Source organism: Accipiter gentilis, chromosome 10, assembly GCF_929443795.1.
Source record: "Accipiter gentilis chromosome 10, bAccGen1.1, whole genome shotgun sequence".
Classification (NCBI taxonomy): Eukaryota; Metazoa; Chordata; class Aves; order Accipitriformes; family Accipitridae; genus Astur; species Astur gentilis.
Genome location: NC_064889.1, coordinates 39421932 through 39439577, shown reverse-complemented (window position 1 = coordinate 39439577; position 17646 = coordinate 39421932). Strand labels below are relative to the sequence as shown.

Here is a 17646-nt window from a genome sequence, read left to right as displayed (position 1 = left end):
TTCGGCTCCGCGCACCCGCCGTCCCCGGCGCGGCTCCGCCGCTGGACCCAGCGCCCCGGCTGCGCCCCGCCCCGCGTGGGGCGGCTCTGCGGGACCGGGGCGGGGACAGCCCTGACCGCGGCTGCCCACCCTCCGCTGCCCACCCGCCCTCCTCTGCCCTGCTCTGCCCACCCTCCTCTCTCCTCTGCCTACTTTGCTCTACCCTGCTCTGCCCTCCTCTGCCCACCCTGCTCTGCCCTCCTCTGCTCTATCCTTCTCTGCCCTCCGCTGCCCACCCTCCTCTGCCCACCCTTCTCTACCCTCCTCCACCCTGCTCTGCCCTCCTCTGCCCACCCTCCTCTACCCACCCTGCTCTACTCTCCTCTGCCCACCCTGCTCTGCCCTCCTCTGCCTACCCCACTCTACCCTTCTCTGCCCTCCGCTGCCCACCCTCCTCTACCCTCCTCTACCCACCCTCCTCTACGTTCCTCTGCCCACCCTTCTCTACCCTCCTCTGCCCACCCTCCTCTACCCTCCTCTACCCTGCTCTTCCCTCCTCTGCCCACCCTCCTCTACTCTCCTCTGCCCACCCTGCTCTGTCCTCCTCTGACTACCCCACTCTACCCTTCTCTACCCTCCGCTGCCCACCCTTCTCTACCCTCCTCTACCCACCCTCCTCTGCCCACCCATCTCTACCCTCCTCTACCCACCCTCCTCTACCCACCCTCCTCTGCCCACCCTGCCTGCACTGCTCTCCCTGCCTGCTCTGCCCACCCTGCCTTGCTTTGCCCGTCCTGCTGCGCTCACCCTGCAGTGCCCACCCTTGCCTCCTGCCCTGCTGCGCCCACTGCCCTTGCCAGCACCCAGGGAGCCAAGCAGAGCACCTCGGCTGCCTGCGGCTCTGGGTGCTGCTCCTAGAGGTCCAGCTGGCTGTGGGGTCCCAGGATTTGTGCCTGGGAGCGGAGACTCTCTTGCTCACAGAGGCTGTTGGTGTACGATGAAGGGTGCCCAAACCCAGGGGCTCAGAGAGGGTCCCAGGGGCGTGTGCTGGAGGTGCTGTGCAAGCTGGCAGCGTGGGTGCAGGGACCCCACTCCACCCTACAGTGTGGCGGGACCTGCCCGGCTCCATGGAGCTTCCAGCAGAAGGGACCCCACAGGACCCCACGCGTCCCTCGGCTCCTTCACCCTCCTTGCACCGGCTTAGCCTTACTGCCTGGGTCCTGCCGCAGAAGCTGATTCTCCATGTTTTGGTTCCAGCGTTGGTGCAAAGGGCTCGGCTTCTGATGTCTCCAGGGCCACCACAGGGAGGGACAAGGCAGGGCAATGGCAGCACGATGGCCACGCTGTGACCCCAGCTGGACACCCCCACGAGGTGTCCGAGAGCCCCAAAGTCTCTTGGGAAGCTGGGACTACCTTGGCCCCAGGATTTCACACCTTGCCACCAAAGGCAAGGCAAGGTAAGGCAGGTCCTTGCTGGCTTGGCACAGCCTGGGAGAGGTGGGAAGGTGATGCAGTGATGACCCACAGCTTTGGGGTCTCTGGGGACTTGCACAGTACAGGTGGCTACTGCCACAGCCTCTCCCTCTGCTGTTACCCAGTAACGACAACTGGAGGAGGAAGACCAAAAAAGAGAGGTTTGGGGGAGATAACCTCTGCTCTGGTTTGTTTGAGATCTTGAAAGCAATTAAATAACAGCTATTCCTCCCCCCCCCTCGCCCCCCCCCGCCCCTTCCATCACTTATCAAAGAGACAATAGAAAGCAGGAAATTAAGAGTGACTTGGAACAAAGAGCCCAGAGTGAGGCTGCTGATTGCGACAAGAGGGGCTGGGAGGTTCTCATTTGCACTTAGCCATCCACTTCCCAAGGTGGATCTGAAGACACCGGGTCCTGGAGCATGAGTGAGAATCGTCATCATCCTCACAAATCTTTATGAGGCTGGAAAAAGCTTCTCCCGAAATAAATGATGTGGAAATTAATGTCCCAGTAAAAGTGTGTGAGGAGGGAAGATAGGGAAGAAGATGGTTTGGCTGATGTGGATGAGGGAGCGGGTCTCCGCTGGGGTTTGTGTATCCCATTGCGTGTCCCCTGTGCAAGCCCTGAGAGCAGCTCCCTGGGATGCTGCTCCGGGCAGGGTGCCTGCACAGGGACCCAGGGACAGCCACCATGCTCTGCCTGCTGGAAACAAAGGCAGAGGTGCAGGCAGAGCAGAGATGTTCCCCGACAGCAGGGAGGAAGGAATGCGGCACACCGGTGTCGCGCGGGAGAGGGTTTTGATGCCTTGTGACATTTTTACAGTTGTTTTATCCTCTCTCGGCTGGTTCTTGTGCCCAGGAGGGATGCCCTGACCGTGCCCTTCCCTCAAAGCCACATCGGCAGCCAGAAGGGCAGTATAAAGCTTTGCTGTGCACATTTCCAGCACTGCCTCCTTGAATTTCTCCCCTGAATAGGTGATGCTGCCACATCCCTCCCTGGGGTCCCTCGGCATCAGCCCCTGCGGTCGGCAAGCCTTGCTCGTAGCAGGTCGGTGTACTGGGGTCCCCCCTCGCCCCGGCACCGAGACTAGCCCTCAGCCTGGGCTCGCAGCAACTTCTCCCAGCACCCAGCGTGGTGCTGAGCATCGTTTTCCCACTGTGCCGGCAGGCTGGAACGGCAGGCAGCCGGGACAGGGCGAGCGCGGGGATCCCAGCGTGCCAACCGCCGGCCGTGGGGCTGTCTGCCGAGCATCAGGGCTTCAGCCACCCTCTGCCCTTCGCTTTCACCTCTGTAGGAGGCTGGTGTTGGATGCAGGGGCCAGGGAGCTGTGTGAATTCAGCCAGCAAGATTGTTTGGCTAAAGCCAGATCTGATCTTCATTATAAAAAACCCCAAACTAATGAAACGATGGGCCGGTGTGTATTAAGGGGCTGATCTGAGCTGATAGCCGTCCAGCGAGGAGTGTAGCAGCAGTTAGCTGAATCAGGAAGCCATGCTTGAGCCGTTCGAAGATATTTTTTTATTCTGCTTAGATTTAGGGCTGAATTAAAGCCCAGTGTGGAGTCTGATCTGTATCTCTGGGTGGTCCCTGGTTCGGAGAGACATTGTACCCCAGCAGCTGGTTTGGTGCTGGCAGATAAACTCCTCTTTGTCCTTTAGCCTGGGAAGCATCCACTCTGCTGAAAAGCAATTTACTGGCAGGGCTGGATGTAGGAGAAATGCACGGCCTCTTCCCACACGGCTTCGATGGCCGATATAACCCATGGGAGAGGGGCATGGGGATTACGTGACCACAAAGCAGTTTTTAAAGTCCTTCCAAGTTTCCTGCCATCCATTCCCAGCTGTTCTGCAAGACTCCCAGTGGAAAACAGCGCTTTCGACCCCTGTCCTGGAAATCAGTGTTGTAAGGAGGTGGGGGTTTGGTTGCCAATGGAGGGGTAGGGTGAGCTGGCCTTTCTCCCCGATACGTGGAAGGGAGGCAGCGAGATCTCCAGCATTTTGCAGGAACGAAGGAGGCTGCGTTGGACCGGTGGGGCTCTCTGGTCTGCACCGTGAAATGGCGGAGGGGAACTGGGGGAACTGGGAGGCAGTTGCCGTTCCCCAGCAGTCGGGAGGGGAAGGATTTGCTCCTGAGCGCAGCTCGCCCCGCAGCTTGCTCCTCCTGCGCCCCACTCACCTGCAGCCGTGCCACGCTGCTGGGGGAGAGATGGGGGTGCGTGGGGCCAGTCACCCACTTTCGGGTCCCAAGTGGATGCCATGGAGTCCCCGCGCATACCCTGCCTGTCTGAGCCCTGTCCGTTGCTGTTCTCGGGAGTATCCTGGTCCTTCTGCTGGTCTCTCCCGTTATCTCTGTTAATGACTGATGGCAAAAATGCTGGGTCATCGCTCTGGACTCTGTTTGTGCTGGGGGGACAGATCCCTGGGGGTTAAAGCTTCCTCTCATCTCCTTTCCTCTGGGTGCCCAGCTGCAACGTCCCATGGCGTGGTGGGAAGGACGTTTGCAGGGAGCGAAGTGATGCCACGCGTGCCCAAGCCCACTCCTCCTCCCCAGCACGCTGCCCTCGGAGGGACCCCGCTGTCCCCCGTGGCTGTAGGGACAGAGCCAGCACAGGCAGACATGACTGTGGTGTTTCTCCTCCCGTGGGCGTTTTGGGTGACAATCCCCTTTCCTTGCCCTTTCCCTTCCCATCTCCATCCCAACAGCCACGAGCGAGCGGCTTTGGTGGCTCTGCTGACACCCGGCTGGAGGCGGCCTGGCTTAATTACAGGGATGCCTGGAATGGGGGGGGAGGCTTTGCTTTCTGCTAATTAACTGGACAAACAGGCCTGGACCGTCTCCCCGTAGCCCTGAGGCAGGGCAGAACCAGGCTGGTTGCTGCCAGACGATGTGATCTAATCAGGCAGTGTCTGCAGCGGTGATTGATGGGGAGGGAGAGGTGCTGGCACCTTCACCTGCGGCCAAGGCGGGCAGAAGCATCCCTCCATGCCCCACAGCATCCAGACCCCATGGGATGCAGGCTTCTCTGCAGCCCTGGTGGGATGGAGGCTCTCCCAGGGGAGACTCGCACCCTCCGAATTCGGCTCCTTCCCTGGGGATTGCCTCTTGCTCTTGCCAGAGCTCCCTGCAGACAGGTCCTTCCTTCCGCTCCCGCCTCTCCCATTCCCACCCTGCTGTTATTTGCCTCTGTAATTAGTTTATTGATCTCTGTCGAGGGTACCGGGGCTGGACTGCAGTGAAACCTGCCACGCACATTCCCTGTGAATCATATCGCTAAACCCCTGAAGCTAATGAGCCTTTGGCAACCACAGACTGAAATCTCTGCTCCTGCCCGTGCCTCTCCCTGCTGTGCCTGGCTTGTTGGAGGGTCGTGCGCATTAAATCGGGATTTAGCAGCACTCCGCGTTTGGCAGTCAGGCTTCCTGCACCAGCTTGAAATGCCAGGGTTAGTTACAGCACACGCCGATCCGCTGGTACTCGCGTCCATCCCCTCCTGTTCAAAGCAGCCGCGGGTCGTAGCTCAGTGCCGGCGGCACTCTGCGCTCCCCCAGCCTTGCACGGGGTCCATCGTGTCTCAAACGGCGAGCCTAAAGCCAGCGGAGAAGCGTAAAGCTGTCACTTTGTGCCCTATGACTAATAGGTGACATTAAGCCCGTGGGATGGAGATGGTGCGCCCCTGCCTGCGGGTGCTGTGCTGCTCCCGTGCCCTGTCCTCTGGGATGTCTCTCGATGTCCTCATTCCCTCGACTCGGCAGCCGTCTTGGTGCGGGTCCAGGCTGGCTCCGTCCACCTCCCCAGCTTGGCGTGGATGGATTTGCGTTGGGAAAGAGCCCGGCCGTGAGCCCAGCCAGCGCAAAAGGGGCGCAGGGCAGGAACACGGGGACCCCGCTTGCTGTGCCGGGCGAGCGGCACATCTGGGGCACCTCCAAACCCGCCTCAGCCTGCGGTGCCGGTGGTCACGGCTGCGCTGGGGTCTGTCTCTCTGCACCTTCTGCCTGCCACAGCTACCCCAGACATAGCTAAGGAGTTTTATTGCAAAAAAACAAAGGGATTTGAGTCCCGGCTGCCCGGCAGCCTCAGGGCTCCCCAGAGCTGGGACTAGCGGTGCTGCCCCTTGCAGGGTCTCACGCACCTTAATAAGAGAGTTTGCACAAGAATTTGTGCCCCTTTTGTTGTTTAAAAGGCATTTTAGGGACTCCAGGTAATGCATGGTTGTGGCTGCCGGTCTCATCCTTCCTGGTGCTGTCAGCCCTCCCTGGCTCTGCCTTTACCTGCCTGCACCGGGGTACAGCAGGAGGGGTAACTGCCCCTCTCTGCCTGGCGTGGGGAAGGGGCTGGACTGGACCCTGTCCCCATCCCTCGCCGGAGCTGAGCTGCGGAGGATGGACAGGAGCGTGCAGGCAGGCGAGAGGAGGAGCGGCAGCCCCGTTATCCCGGGGAAGGTGACGTGGACGTGTCCTCCGCACGCGGAAACGACACCGGGGAAGGGGAGATGCGAGTCGATTTTGCTGATGCTTCTGCGCGGACCCTCGTTGCCACCACGACCGTCTCCGTTCCCCAGGGCTGCCCACGCATCCCCGGGCGGGGGCATCCCCGCCAGCTGCCCCCAGACCATGGCAGCATGCAGAACAGGCTTCTCTGTCACCGGTGTCCCCATGGCCAGCCCCGCCGGCTCACCAGCTGTCCCCAGCCCTGCCGGTACCTCCGTCACGGCTGGCCGGGAAACCCCAGGGCGGCGGGGAAAGCTCTGTTTGCTCCGTCCCCACGTCCCTCCCAGCTGGCACCTCGCGCTGCATCTGCCTTGTTCTGGGAGCTAATGAAGGATGCAGGCAATTACAGGGGGAGATTGATTAAATCCTACATCTGGGAGGTTTCAGATGGCCTTGACCTTTCCCAGCTGTGGCAGGGGAGGCTGATCAAAGGCTGCTAGAAGAGAAAACACTCTAATAAAGAGGGGTTATGTCCCAAAAGAGCTGGCTGCGTCCCTCTGCCACCCCCTGCACCCTCTGGCACAAGCAGGAGCCACCAGTGACCCCCGAGGCTGACCTGGCTCCCTCTGCCCCATGGCCACAGGCATAAGCCAACGGGGCTGAGCTGCCGAGGAGGATTCGGTGCCGGAGCTGCTTCTCGCCGCCAGCCCGTCGGGGGCCGCGGACTTGGCCACCGTGTGCCCCATGACGGTGCTTGGAGGGGACGTCAACGGGTGGGAGAGGATGGGGTCCGAAAGCTGTGTCGGGGATGGATGCCAGGGGTAACGGTGGGGTTTGTTTGCTCCCGTTAGGTATCGCAGGCTGCCGCGTGCGGATCGGGAAGGTGCACGCTCTGGTCGTTAATGAGCGTGGCCGATTAATTGCGCCGCACGGACAAAGCTCGACGCCAACCATGTCTGGGGCCACGCTCGCAAAGGTGCTGGGTGGACAGGATGGGTCGCTCTCAGGGCACCTCAACCCAAAGACCAGGAGCTGCCCTTTAAACAGCCAAGCCTGGGGGTCACCCTGCTGCGGGGGGCTGCTCCGTACCCGGGGGTGGCCGCGACAATGACACCCCCCCCTCCCCACCCCAGCTCCTTGCCGCGCCCGCCCGCACCACCCGCCCGCCTCACTCTCCCGCCGCCTCGCCCTCCCCAAAACGCAGAGCCCGCGGGCGGCCCGCCCCCGCCGCGCTCCTATTGGCGGCGAGCGCGGTGGTGGGCGGAGCGGCGGCCACGACACGTGTTGCCGGCACCAGGAAGTGGTGGCGGGGTCCGCGGTGGGGAGCGCCGGGCGGTGAGCGGGGACGGGGCCCGGGTCTGGGGGCGGGGGGCTCCGGGCTGGGGACCCCCGGGTTCGGGTGCTGCAGGAGCTCTGGGCCCAGCTTGGTGGCTGTAGGGCCCGGGGTTGCAGGGTGCCGGCGCTCAGGGCCGAGGTGCCTGCGGTAAAGGGTCGTTTTGGGGTATGGGGGGGGGGTCTCCCTCTTTAGGGAGCCGGGGTGCTGGGGGAGCGCGGGTTGCAGGACGGGGGTTCCCTTCTCCCTGGGGTCAGGCAGCTGGGGTGGGGGGGGTCTGGCTCGGGCACCCACCCCGCAGGGTTTGGCAGTGGCTCTGGGGTAAGGCCGGGGGGCCGGGAGGGCCTTCGAGGGGGAAAGAAGGCAATAGGGTTTGTATTTTTATGTATTTACATCTAAATGTATAAATGCACGCCTGCTTTTATATACCCATGCGTTTATATTTATAGACATGGGTGTATTTTCTTAGCAGTGCTGCTCCCTGGGCCCTGCCCCGGTGTGCTCGCATAACCCTCCCCTGGTCCTCAGCAGCCCCTCGGGCACAGCCCTGCGCCGTCTTTTGGTGCCCCATCCCCAGGGCTCGTTCCCCTTTTCCTTTGGTCCCCGGCTAACCTCGAGCCGGGTGCTGCGAGGGCGTTCGCGCGAGTAAAAATTGGGTTTCGGCACCAATAAGTGCCACCAAGAAGTGGGACGTGATGCGTGTGGTTGGGAACCGTGTGGGGACGTGGGACGAAGCGTCGCCTCGCTCGGCAAGGTTTAAGCGCCGTTTCTTTGTGTTTCTCCTGAGTTTCTCTGCCCTGCTGCTGGGTCGGGGTGGGGCTGAGCCCAAAATCAGCGTGGGGTTGTGCACCAGATGGGATGTGGTGCATCCCATCCCTCCTTGGGCCCTCCTGCTCCCCTGAGCTCGGATTATATCGCAAAGGTGTACTTCAGGGCAAGAGAGACGCTTAGAGAGGTGGTGCAGGGAGGATGGTTAAGCTCACTCTGTCCCCTTTGGTGAGGAGGGGTTTGGGGTGCTCACCCCTTAATCGGGGAGGAATTTGGGGGTTATTCTTTGTCTCAAAACGCCAGGCACTTTTCCTGACGCGCCTCATCTCTCCTAGGTCAGCATGATCCCAGGACACGGGCCGGTGGTCCAGTCGGTGCTGGGAACCTTCCTCACCTGGGGGCTGACGGCGGCTGGCTCGGCGCTGGTGTTTGTGTTTTCCAGTGGGCAGGTGGGTGCTGGGACCGTGTCCTTCACCCCCGGGAGAGAAACGGGGTCCGAAACGGAGGGCTGCGCTGTGCTAGTGGGTGGGTTTGGCTGCCTGATCCCAAGTGTGAGGGACTTGATGTTGGCCCTGGGAGGTCCTGGGACAGGAGGAGGAAAAATCCAGCTCATTTCTCCCCTGCGTGTCAACACAGAAGAGAAGGAAATCAAATTCCTGACCCTGGGCTGTGGTATGTGCTGTAGCGCAGCTCACGGCATTTGGGAGATGGGTCAGAGCCGCAGGCAGGGCTCTGCGTTTGGAACAGCAGGTTCTCCTCCTGTAACCTGGTTTTGCTGCCACGTCTCCAGTGCGGGATTCGGGTCAGGCCGTGCTCAGAACAAGCAAAGTGCTGATCTTTAAGTCATCTTGTATTCCAAAGTTAGAGGGCCCCCCCCCCGCTGTTGTGTTCAAAATTGCCTGGATGGATTTATTATTTATGCCTCTCTCTTGTGATGATTTATTCAGGAGTTTGTTGCAAAGTGAGATTCCCTTTGCAGTAGCATGTTGGTTTCCTTCCTGGGGGAGGGTGATGTGCTAAAGAAGAACTGCACTGGGAGTGAAGTGGGTAGGATACATGCTGGGTTACTGGAAGAGCAATGGCTTTGTTTATAGCAGCCTGTTATTAGAGGAAACAAAATCTTCAAGGGGTTGAAATGCAGGGCAGCGTGCACAGATGGGCAGAAGAGTTTCTGGTTTGCCTTTCCGCATCCTTTGGCATGGGCACTGGATGGGCTGAGCCCAGTCCGGGCAGCGTTGGTGGGTTGAAGGAGCTAGGATGCACTGGAGGCTCTTGGCGATGGTGGGGTGCCATCCCCCCAGGATGGTGGGTACCTCTGTGCGAGAAGCATAGAAATCGCTTGGGTTGCAGAAATGGGGGGAAGAAAGTTATCTCAGCGTGGCAGCGGTGCAGCTGGCTTCCCTGCTCTGCGCAGTTTGTGGCGTGGTAGCACTCCGCTGCTTCTGCCGGGAATAAATGGTGTGTTTTGTGTTTGGCTTTTTTGCAGAGGCGGATCCTAGATGGGAGCTTAGGCTTCGCCGCAGGGGTAAGTACAGCATCCTTCTACTCCTTGTCTCTGCCTGTATTCTCCTGCTGACACCTCTGAAGACCCACCACGCTTCGTTTGGTTGCCTGCTCCTGTTAGTATTTCTTGGATAATTGCCTGAGGTGCAGGTGGGGCAGGGAAGAACACAGTGTGGTGCAGGTCGCGTCTTGTCGTGTGTCTCTGTGCCTCTTCAGTGAGGGTGGAGGTGGCACGAGGGGGGTCATGAGGATGTTGAGCTGCCCAGGCTGGATTTGGCTCTCTTGAGTTAAACTCTTCTCGTTTCCTTGGGCTTCTGAATCACTCCTCCTGGAGCACTGGTGCAATGAAGATGGGCAGGAGAGTTCTTGTCTTGGAGGCTAATGTGCATAGCTTGCTTTGTGCTTCTCGCTCTCCTGCAGAGCGTGGGTGCTTTAAGCCCTTGGGAGAAGGGCTCTACATCAAGGGTGCACACTAAATGTGGGGCTTATTGCATCCTTCTTGAAGGAAGACATGTAAATGTGTGTCTTGAAGTTGTGTTGGAGCTTGTGAATGTAAACCTTCTCCGGCTGCCCAGCTCCTGGGGTGATGGGGATCAGGTGGTGGCTCATTCAGACTCGTTAAATCACTTTGGTTTTCCTTCAGGTGCTGGAGCGTGCCTGAGAGCTGAGGGATGTGCTCTGGGTGGAAGGCGCATCTTCCCAGGGTGGGTGTGCTGGGGCGCAGGGCTGTATTCAGCTGCTTGCTGTGTCCTGGCTGTATGGCTGGTACCCGGAGCTTGGGCAACGCTGCCAGGTTTCAGGGTGAACCACGAGCCCGGCAGCTCGGGTGGTCTGTCCTGCAGCACGCAGTAACGCCGCTCGTGCCGAGGCTGTGCATGGAGTGGGGCTCCTTCTTCCCTGTGCGCCCCCAGATACTGCAACACTGCTAATCAAGGTGCAATTTGACTGTTTGCAGCTCTGAAGAGCTTCTCTTTTGCTGTTCCCAATGCCTGAAGCAAACCCAGCTGCACTGAGCAAGAGCCTGCCGTGGTGGGTGACATGAAATGCTACAAAGCTTGGTTTGCTCCCTAGCAAGCTTTCCTGGAACATGCCTGCGACCTGCTACTGATGTGAATAATTCAACTCGTCTGTTGTAGCAGATTTCTTGGGCCATCATTTATAAATGAATCACTTGCGTTAGGAATTGCCCGTTCTGGAGCTTTCCTCTGTGGTTTGATTTCTGAGCTGGTTTTTTTTGTGGAAGACACACCCTCATCCCTGCAAGCCAAGCCGGAGCCACTTCTGTGGTGTGGGGTAGATGCTGCCGGGGACAGCGTGGGCTGGGCTGTCCCCTCGCTGTGGCATCGCTGTCTCCCGAAGCAGTTGGCATGGCTCTCCCACAGCTGGGGAGGTACTGGGGCATGGTGGGGTGTTTGTCCCGGCCGAGGGCTGGCTCCGGTGCTGCCCCGGCATGGTGTGGTGCCGTCTTTCCCGTGGCCACCGTGTCACCCTGCCAGGAGCACTGAGTCATCCCTGTGCCGCAGAGGTGTGGCTCGGCGGGTGAAGCAGAAGTCCTGCAAACATTTGCTTTCCCCCCAGCTTCTTTCAATTTGTTGTTCTCGGAACAGGAAAGGGGAATTTTTTTTTTCTGGGGTTGTTGCAGAGTCTGGAGGGGAATGTCAGTGAGGAAACTGGGACGACAGGGTCCTGCTGGTGGAAGGTGCTGCCACGTAAACCACCCATGAGCTGCAATTTGTGAAGGTTTCTAGGTCGTGTTTATGGACTTCAGCTGCCAAAGCAGGTGCTGGTTGGGGTGAGGTGCCTGTGTTACCTAGGGTCACTGCAGCCCTGCCCTGGTGCTGCATGACCAGGACCAGCTCTTTTGGAGGAAGATGCCAGAGATCCACAGGTTGATTGTGCCACAGTGGCTTCTAGGGCTGCTGGGCTGACTGGGAGCAGGTCCTTGCTTGGTGGTTGAGTGTTTGGGTGTCAGTGATGTGGCAAAAGCACCAGAGGTCAGAACTTTTGTCTTTCTTTTTGCTCGGTTTGCTCCAGATGTGCCCATAGCCCTCTGTCTTGTGTCTGACAAGGGGCTGGTGTATCCCCCCATTAGGCAGGCTGGCTTTGTGTAGGGGGGAAAAAAGCAGGATGCGGAGCAGCTCGTTTTGAAACCTACTTGTACTGTTTTCTCTTTCCTCTTCCCTTTAAGAACCGTTTCTTCAGACAGCGACGCTGCTCTGATTGTGGGCTACTACTCTTGCTCTAAGGGATTTCTGTTTAAAACACTGTGTCTTTGATGTAGATCTCTTGCAGATACGGATGGGCTGTTTCTCAGAGTGCTGGGATGGAGACAGAACTTAACTTCTTCTTTATCTGTGCTCTGAAATCTGGGCTGCTGGGTTTAATTAAACTTCCTCTGTGCTCTGTCAGAGCCAGCAAACCTCCTTTTCCTGTGCTTTCAGAGGCAGGTAGTTGCTTCACATCTTGCTGTTTCGGTGCTTAGCTCAGGATCCCTGATAATTGTTTGGGTTCCAGGGAGTGTGCATGGTGCTCTCCGAAACCAGGATCGCTGGTGAAACAGGGTGTAATGGATGGTTCTCTCTCCTTTTGGTAACCATTTGCCTGCTTGTCTTCTGGGAGCTTGCAAAATAAAACCAGAATTAATTGAAAACTTCTCTACCACTGCTGAGCCAGGAGGAGGATGTGGGACAGGGGTGTCCAGGTGACCTTGAGGAGGATGGTCTGGGATGCAGCGTTAGTCTGTGGTCCAGAAAGCCGTGGCTCGGTGCTGCCTTCGTCGCTGATAAGCCATCTGATCTGGGGGAGCCGGTGTAAATCTTGAGCACATGGTCAAATAGCCGTGCCCTGAGCTGGGGTGTGCTGGGAGAGCTGCTGGCGTGTTCTGGGAGCATCCCAACTGCGAAGCAAAATTCCCTTTTGGCACGGTTCAAGGTGACCACGTCTGATGGCACAAGTGTCATGTTGGGTGAAGGGGACCTGCGTGGCTGGTCGCTGCAGCACAGAGGAGCTCAGCTTCTTCCAGCCCGGTACCTCTGCTCGGATGTCTGAGTGTTTAGCTTCTCTCTGCCTCAGTTCCCTTTCTGGAAATCGCGGATAATAGAGGGTTTTGTATGTGAAAGCCTCTGAGGTGATGTGTTTCCATGGAGACAAGGCTTCACTTGCTTGGGCATCTGATGTGGAATTCTGGCTTTTCTCTTAAGTCTTGATATTCTTAAATAAGACATTTTTTTTTTAAGATGTTCTCTGTTATCTTCACTGTTATGCTGGAGGTGCTGTGCTCTCAGACATCATAAACACTACATAAACACTTGCAGTCCTCCTTCCCTGCAGCCTCATGTGGCTATTCCTCTTACTGGCTTGCAGTTTGATTTCCACTGTCCCAGGTGAAGCAGAAAATCATAAAGGCATGCTCTTTAAACTGCACCAGGCAGGTGTGGTATTGAATATTCCCTTTCGGTGCTGCTTAAAACGGCATCAGTAATTTACATGGGTCTACTGAGGCTAGTTCTTGTTGTTGGCGCATTAATGAAGTCAAGCTAGGAAGTTTGGCAGGGAAAGTGTCCTGCCAGTCTCTCACCTTCCACTTTTCTTTCCCGTCCTGCCAAGGGGATCTCCTTCACTTGTAAGCAGCTTGGGTTTTCTGATCTGCATGCTGTTAACATGGCTGTTTCCCTTGAAGCTGCCATTCTCATCTCGATGATCATGCAGGAATGTGATGAGACATTGCTGCTTGCAGCAGATGAGATGAGGGCTTTAATTTTAACACAGCAGTGTGATACCAGACTTGGATGTGCAGGGACTGTCCCCCTCACCCTGGGCTCCAGCAGGACCAGTTGCTGTTGAGGACAAAGATCGTCGTCCTGTTTATTCTGTATTTCCAGGAAAAAAGCTCCTGCGTGGCTCTGAAGCTGCGTGGGTTGAGCTGGGGCAGTGCTGGCCCCACGGTCTGCGGGGGGGGAGGACTTTTGGCACCGCAGCATTTGGGAGAGCCTGGACTGGGCATGTGTGTCAAATCCCTGCCTGAAAGGAGATGGTGGTGCCCAGGCATCAGCGACGGAGACCCGTCAAGCCCTGGGAGTGGTGTTGGAGCACGGTGTGGTTATAAATCCTGCTGCCTGGCATGTTTCGAGGGCTTCCCATCAGCGTGAGGACACAGACCTGGGTTCAATCGTTTTCCGTAGCACAAGGCAGTTGGGTTTTGAGCCTGGATTTTGTCTCTGGTTATGCTGATGTATCCCAGGGAAGGGTTTGGGGTCCCCACAACCTGGGGATGCTTTAGATATGCAGCTGCCTTCTGTGTGCTTTCTCCTCCCACATCAACCGCAGCTCGTTTTCCCAAGAGCTGGTGGATTTATGGTGTTGTTGCATCTTGGCTCTGGAGCACGAAGTCTCTGTGAAAATGTCCAAATCCAGTTTGGCAGGAGGCATGTGTCCCAGCGCCAGCGAGCCGGCGCGCTGTGGGTCCCCTGCTCTCCGTCTTGGCCGGGCTGAACGGGGCTGGCGTGAGGGGAAGGCTTTGTGCAGAAAATTGTACCCTCTACTGAAGTGACTTTGTGTTTTACTGCTCTGAGGAGAGCCCGGGCAGGCTTTTTCTCTTTTATTCCTGCATTTGACACCAGCTTGCTTGGTGACATTGGTGGCATTTGGGTTCCTGTCCCTGGCTGGACAATAACAAAGATTTGACATAGAGTGTGATTTTTTTTTTTTTTTTTTCTGCTTTTTTTTTGTTGTTGTTACTTAAATCAGGTTGCTGGCAGAAATCTTCACCCTTTTGTTAGTTTATGAGCTCATCCGATAAGGGATGCTGCTGAACCAGAGGGGTAAGTGTCAGCTCTGATGCTGAACAGGGTGGGCTGGAGCTAGCACCCTTGAGCAGGACCTTGGCTGCTCCCAGGCAAACCCGTGTCCCTAAACCTGCACCCGAGCTCAGAGATGGGCTGAGGGGAGGCACGGGGACATTGTCACTTCTGCTAGCTACTGCAGGGCAATGACTTCCAGCTCCCCTACCAAGTGGCTCCAAGGGGTTTCTCTGCATAAAAGGTGTAGGAATAAATCGTTTTTCCCTCCCAAGCAAGTGAAGGTGGTTGGTGCAGCTGTGCAGTTTGCTCCTTCAGCTGGTGCGGCTGGGGTGCCTTAAAGCTCTGTCATCTTCTTCCCCCGGAGCCCGTGTACAGCGGGGCTGGTGGGAGCTCCGTTGCTGACTTCGGTGGTGATGGGTTCTGGAGGCTGAGTAGTGTCAGGGCTCTGTTTTCCATGGGGAAATGATATCTTAACATAAGATGACAATATAATTCTGCAAAGCCTTTCCCTGTTGCTTGTGTTTCCATGTTGGGCTGTGTGGTTGTTTTTTAAAGGAGGTGGCATTTGAAATATGAAGTTTGACAGCCGTGGTTAAGCCTGACATGACAGCCTGCTTTCTTCTTACTCATAGTGAGCTGAGATTTACACAATCCCTCAGGGACTGGTGTCTACAGCAATAGGCATCTCATTCCTTTGCTAAAAGTGATTGAAAATGTAATAGTTTGTTAGGCACTTCTCTTCCATGGGTGAACACTTGTGCTGTGAGAGCAAGCTGAGCAGCATCTCTTCTGAGCATCCTGCAAGTGGGACGTGGTGGGGTGCTGGAGGTGGGTGGTTGCTGGACAGAGAGGTGGGATCACCTTTCCTTACAGCATCCCTCCCACTGCTGTCTCCGCGCTTGCTTTGCTCATTCCCGCTGGATCCTCATCCTGCACCTCTTTTTATGTTGAAAGTTGCCTTTTGATGTGCTTCCCTGCTCGCAGGCAGGGCTGGGAGAGAGCTCAGAGCATCACCTTGTCCACCCGTGGCAGTGGGTGCCACCGCTTCTCAGCCCTTGCTGGTACAGACTGTTTCCCAAAGCCTAACACAGATCTCAATGTGATTTTTTTTTTTTTTTTTTTTTTTTTTTAAGCCCATCTGTGCTTGTCTCGCTGACTTGCTTCCTCCTGGTGAGTGATGGGACCAGTCCCCAGAGCTGGTCACAGCTGAGCTTTTGTGGAGCTGAACGCCTGCAAGGGGAGAAACTGGGGCCAAGGCTGCTGCTGGGCGTTCGCTGTGCTGGGCTGATGACTTTTTAATTAAGCCAGCCCAGTATGTCAGGCAGCAGAGGAGAGGAAGAGATAAGATGATAAAATGCACGTTGATGTTATGTTCTGTAGTATAAGCTTGTGAAACTGGTGCCTTGCTTGGCTTTCTGTTCTCTACACAGGGTAGCACCTTGAGCAGGGCTGGGCTGGAGATCCCCACAAGTCCCAAATTCTGTTTTTCTGTCTGTGGTCTTTTGAGTTGCTGTTCCTTCTCCCTCCCTGCTAAGCAGCAAGCAAGGAAAAAAGCACTTTGCTTACTGGAAAGGTTTATTTTCCTGATGCAAACTGTTGGTCAAGCACCACGGTGCGACTTTGACAGCACTGCTCTGTGCCTTGTTCTTGTCCCAGCCTGGGCCCTCTGGCTCAGATGCTGGGGCAGGATCAGCCCAAGCGTTGGTCCATGCAGCAGCAGAGGAGTTGCAAAGTCCTCGTGCTGTGCTTGCCTTGGTCTGGGGTAGCGAGGTGGGGACCTTGGCAGCTAAACCGCCGCAGGCTTAAATCAGCATAGCAAAGCCGTGGTGTGCCCTCGGCTAGCTTGGAGATGGCTCCTTGACTCCAGGCGTTATCCGATATTTATTCTTTTTCTGCATGAGGTGAAGGCTGTGTTTCCTTCTTCCCTTGCCTGCTCTGTGGAGAAGCCCAGAGCTGCGTGCAGGAAGGATTTTGGTCCCCCTGGCTTTGGTATGGTGGCCGGCAGAGTCACGGACCCGCTCCTGTCCCTGCGAAACACCCGAGGGGAGGGCAGTTTTCCTGCTCCCACTCTGCTGCCATTCCCATTCGATGGGTTGTCCTGGCTGTGCTAATCCCGCAGCAAATCACCCTAATGAGCTCCTGTCGTTCACTTGGTGCCTTGGACTTTTGAGCCAAGAAAAACACTTTTGGTGAAAATGGGGGGGAAAACCTCACTTCATCCTTCAGTGACTTGTTCCATTGGGAAGCGGGTTCTGATGGCTCTGCTGGGTTGCAATGGCCACGGAGCTCATGGGGGGTGGGGGGGGCAAACACAGAGATTTCCTCGGCTGCAGGGTGGGCAGCGCTGCCGTGCCGTAGCCGGTGCCAGATCCTCGCAGCATCGGTGCCTACATGGTTCTCACTGCTCCCCTTCTGTCTCCCAGGTCATGCTGGCTGCTTCCTACTGGTCCCTCCTGGCCCCGGCTATCGACATGGCCGAGGAGTCCGGCAGCTTTGGAGCCTTCGCTTTCTTCCCGGTGGCCGTCGGCTTTGCTCTGGGAGCAGCTTTCGTGTACTTCGCTGACCTGCTCATCCCGGTGCTGGTAAGTAGATGTTCCTGGGCTGGGGGGCTTCTGCTCTTCCTTCAGCTCTGTCGTGACCGGAGCCAGATATAGATTGGTTTCTATCACAGATTTAATGAAACCGTATTTTCTCAGAGACGCCGTGTTGCTCTGCCAGTGCTGAATGCAGCTTTAGGCTGTCTGTGTGCTTTTTTTTTCTTCCTTTTGCTTTTTTTCTCCCCTTCATGGTTCTGCTTTTGTTCTTTTCACTGGCAACACTTTGCAAACAGTTCAGGTGTGACCTTCTGTTTCAGCCCAGGGGTTTAATTTGCAGAGCTGCCAATCCTCTAAGCATTTCAAAATTGAATGAACCATCCTACTGTTGAAGAGTAGTGTCAAAAAAATAAATAAATCAGAAGCTGTTGGATTTTTGCGACTGAAAACACAAGAATGGCTTGGTAAAGATACTTTCAAAAACTTCCAAAGAGCTTTTTACATTTCTTGCTTATTTTAGTAGAAGGGGGGATTAGCTGTGGTTATAAGTGAGGAGTGTGAGGCTTTCTGTTTGAAGAGTGGTACAGCTGGTTATCCTGGTGTCCAGGGGAGCCTGTAGCGCCAGCCGTCCCCGCTGCCTTGCTTTTTGAGCCTCTGGTAACACGTACAGTCACACACATCCTCAGCTATGAAGAAAACTGCTTGATATTACGGCGTGTCGCTTCCAGTGCAAATGGATGCATTAGAGTAAAGAACAAATAAATGAAACGACAGCAGTGTCGGAGGGCTGAAAGCCTGGACCTCTCTGCCTGTGTCCTGGCTCTTCTCA

The 17646-nt window shown here is 56.7% G+C and overlaps 1 protein-coding gene across 2 annotated transcripts in view; it reads left to right on the top strand.

Moving 5' to 3' along the window:
- Positions 1-7161: 7161 nt before the first annotated feature.
- SLC39A11 (solute carrier family 39 member 11) overlaps positions 7162-17646 on the top strand; it is a 95196-nt gene continuing 84711 nt past the window's right edge. The window contains exons 1-4 of one of the 2 annotated variants that reach the window (XM_049812816.1): positions 7162-7215; positions 8317-8430; positions 9468-9506; positions 16707-16865. In XM_049812816.1, coding sequence (XP_049668773.1) covers positions 8323-8430; positions 9468-9506; positions 16707-16865 — 306 coding nt within the window. In that variant the 5' untranslated portion in view covers positions 7162-7215; positions 8317-8322. Of the gene's footprint in view, positions 7216-7301; positions 7355-8316; positions 8431-9467; positions 9507-16706; positions 16866-17646 lie in introns of those variants that run through there. The other variant, XM_049812817.1, reaches the window with a different exon arrangement.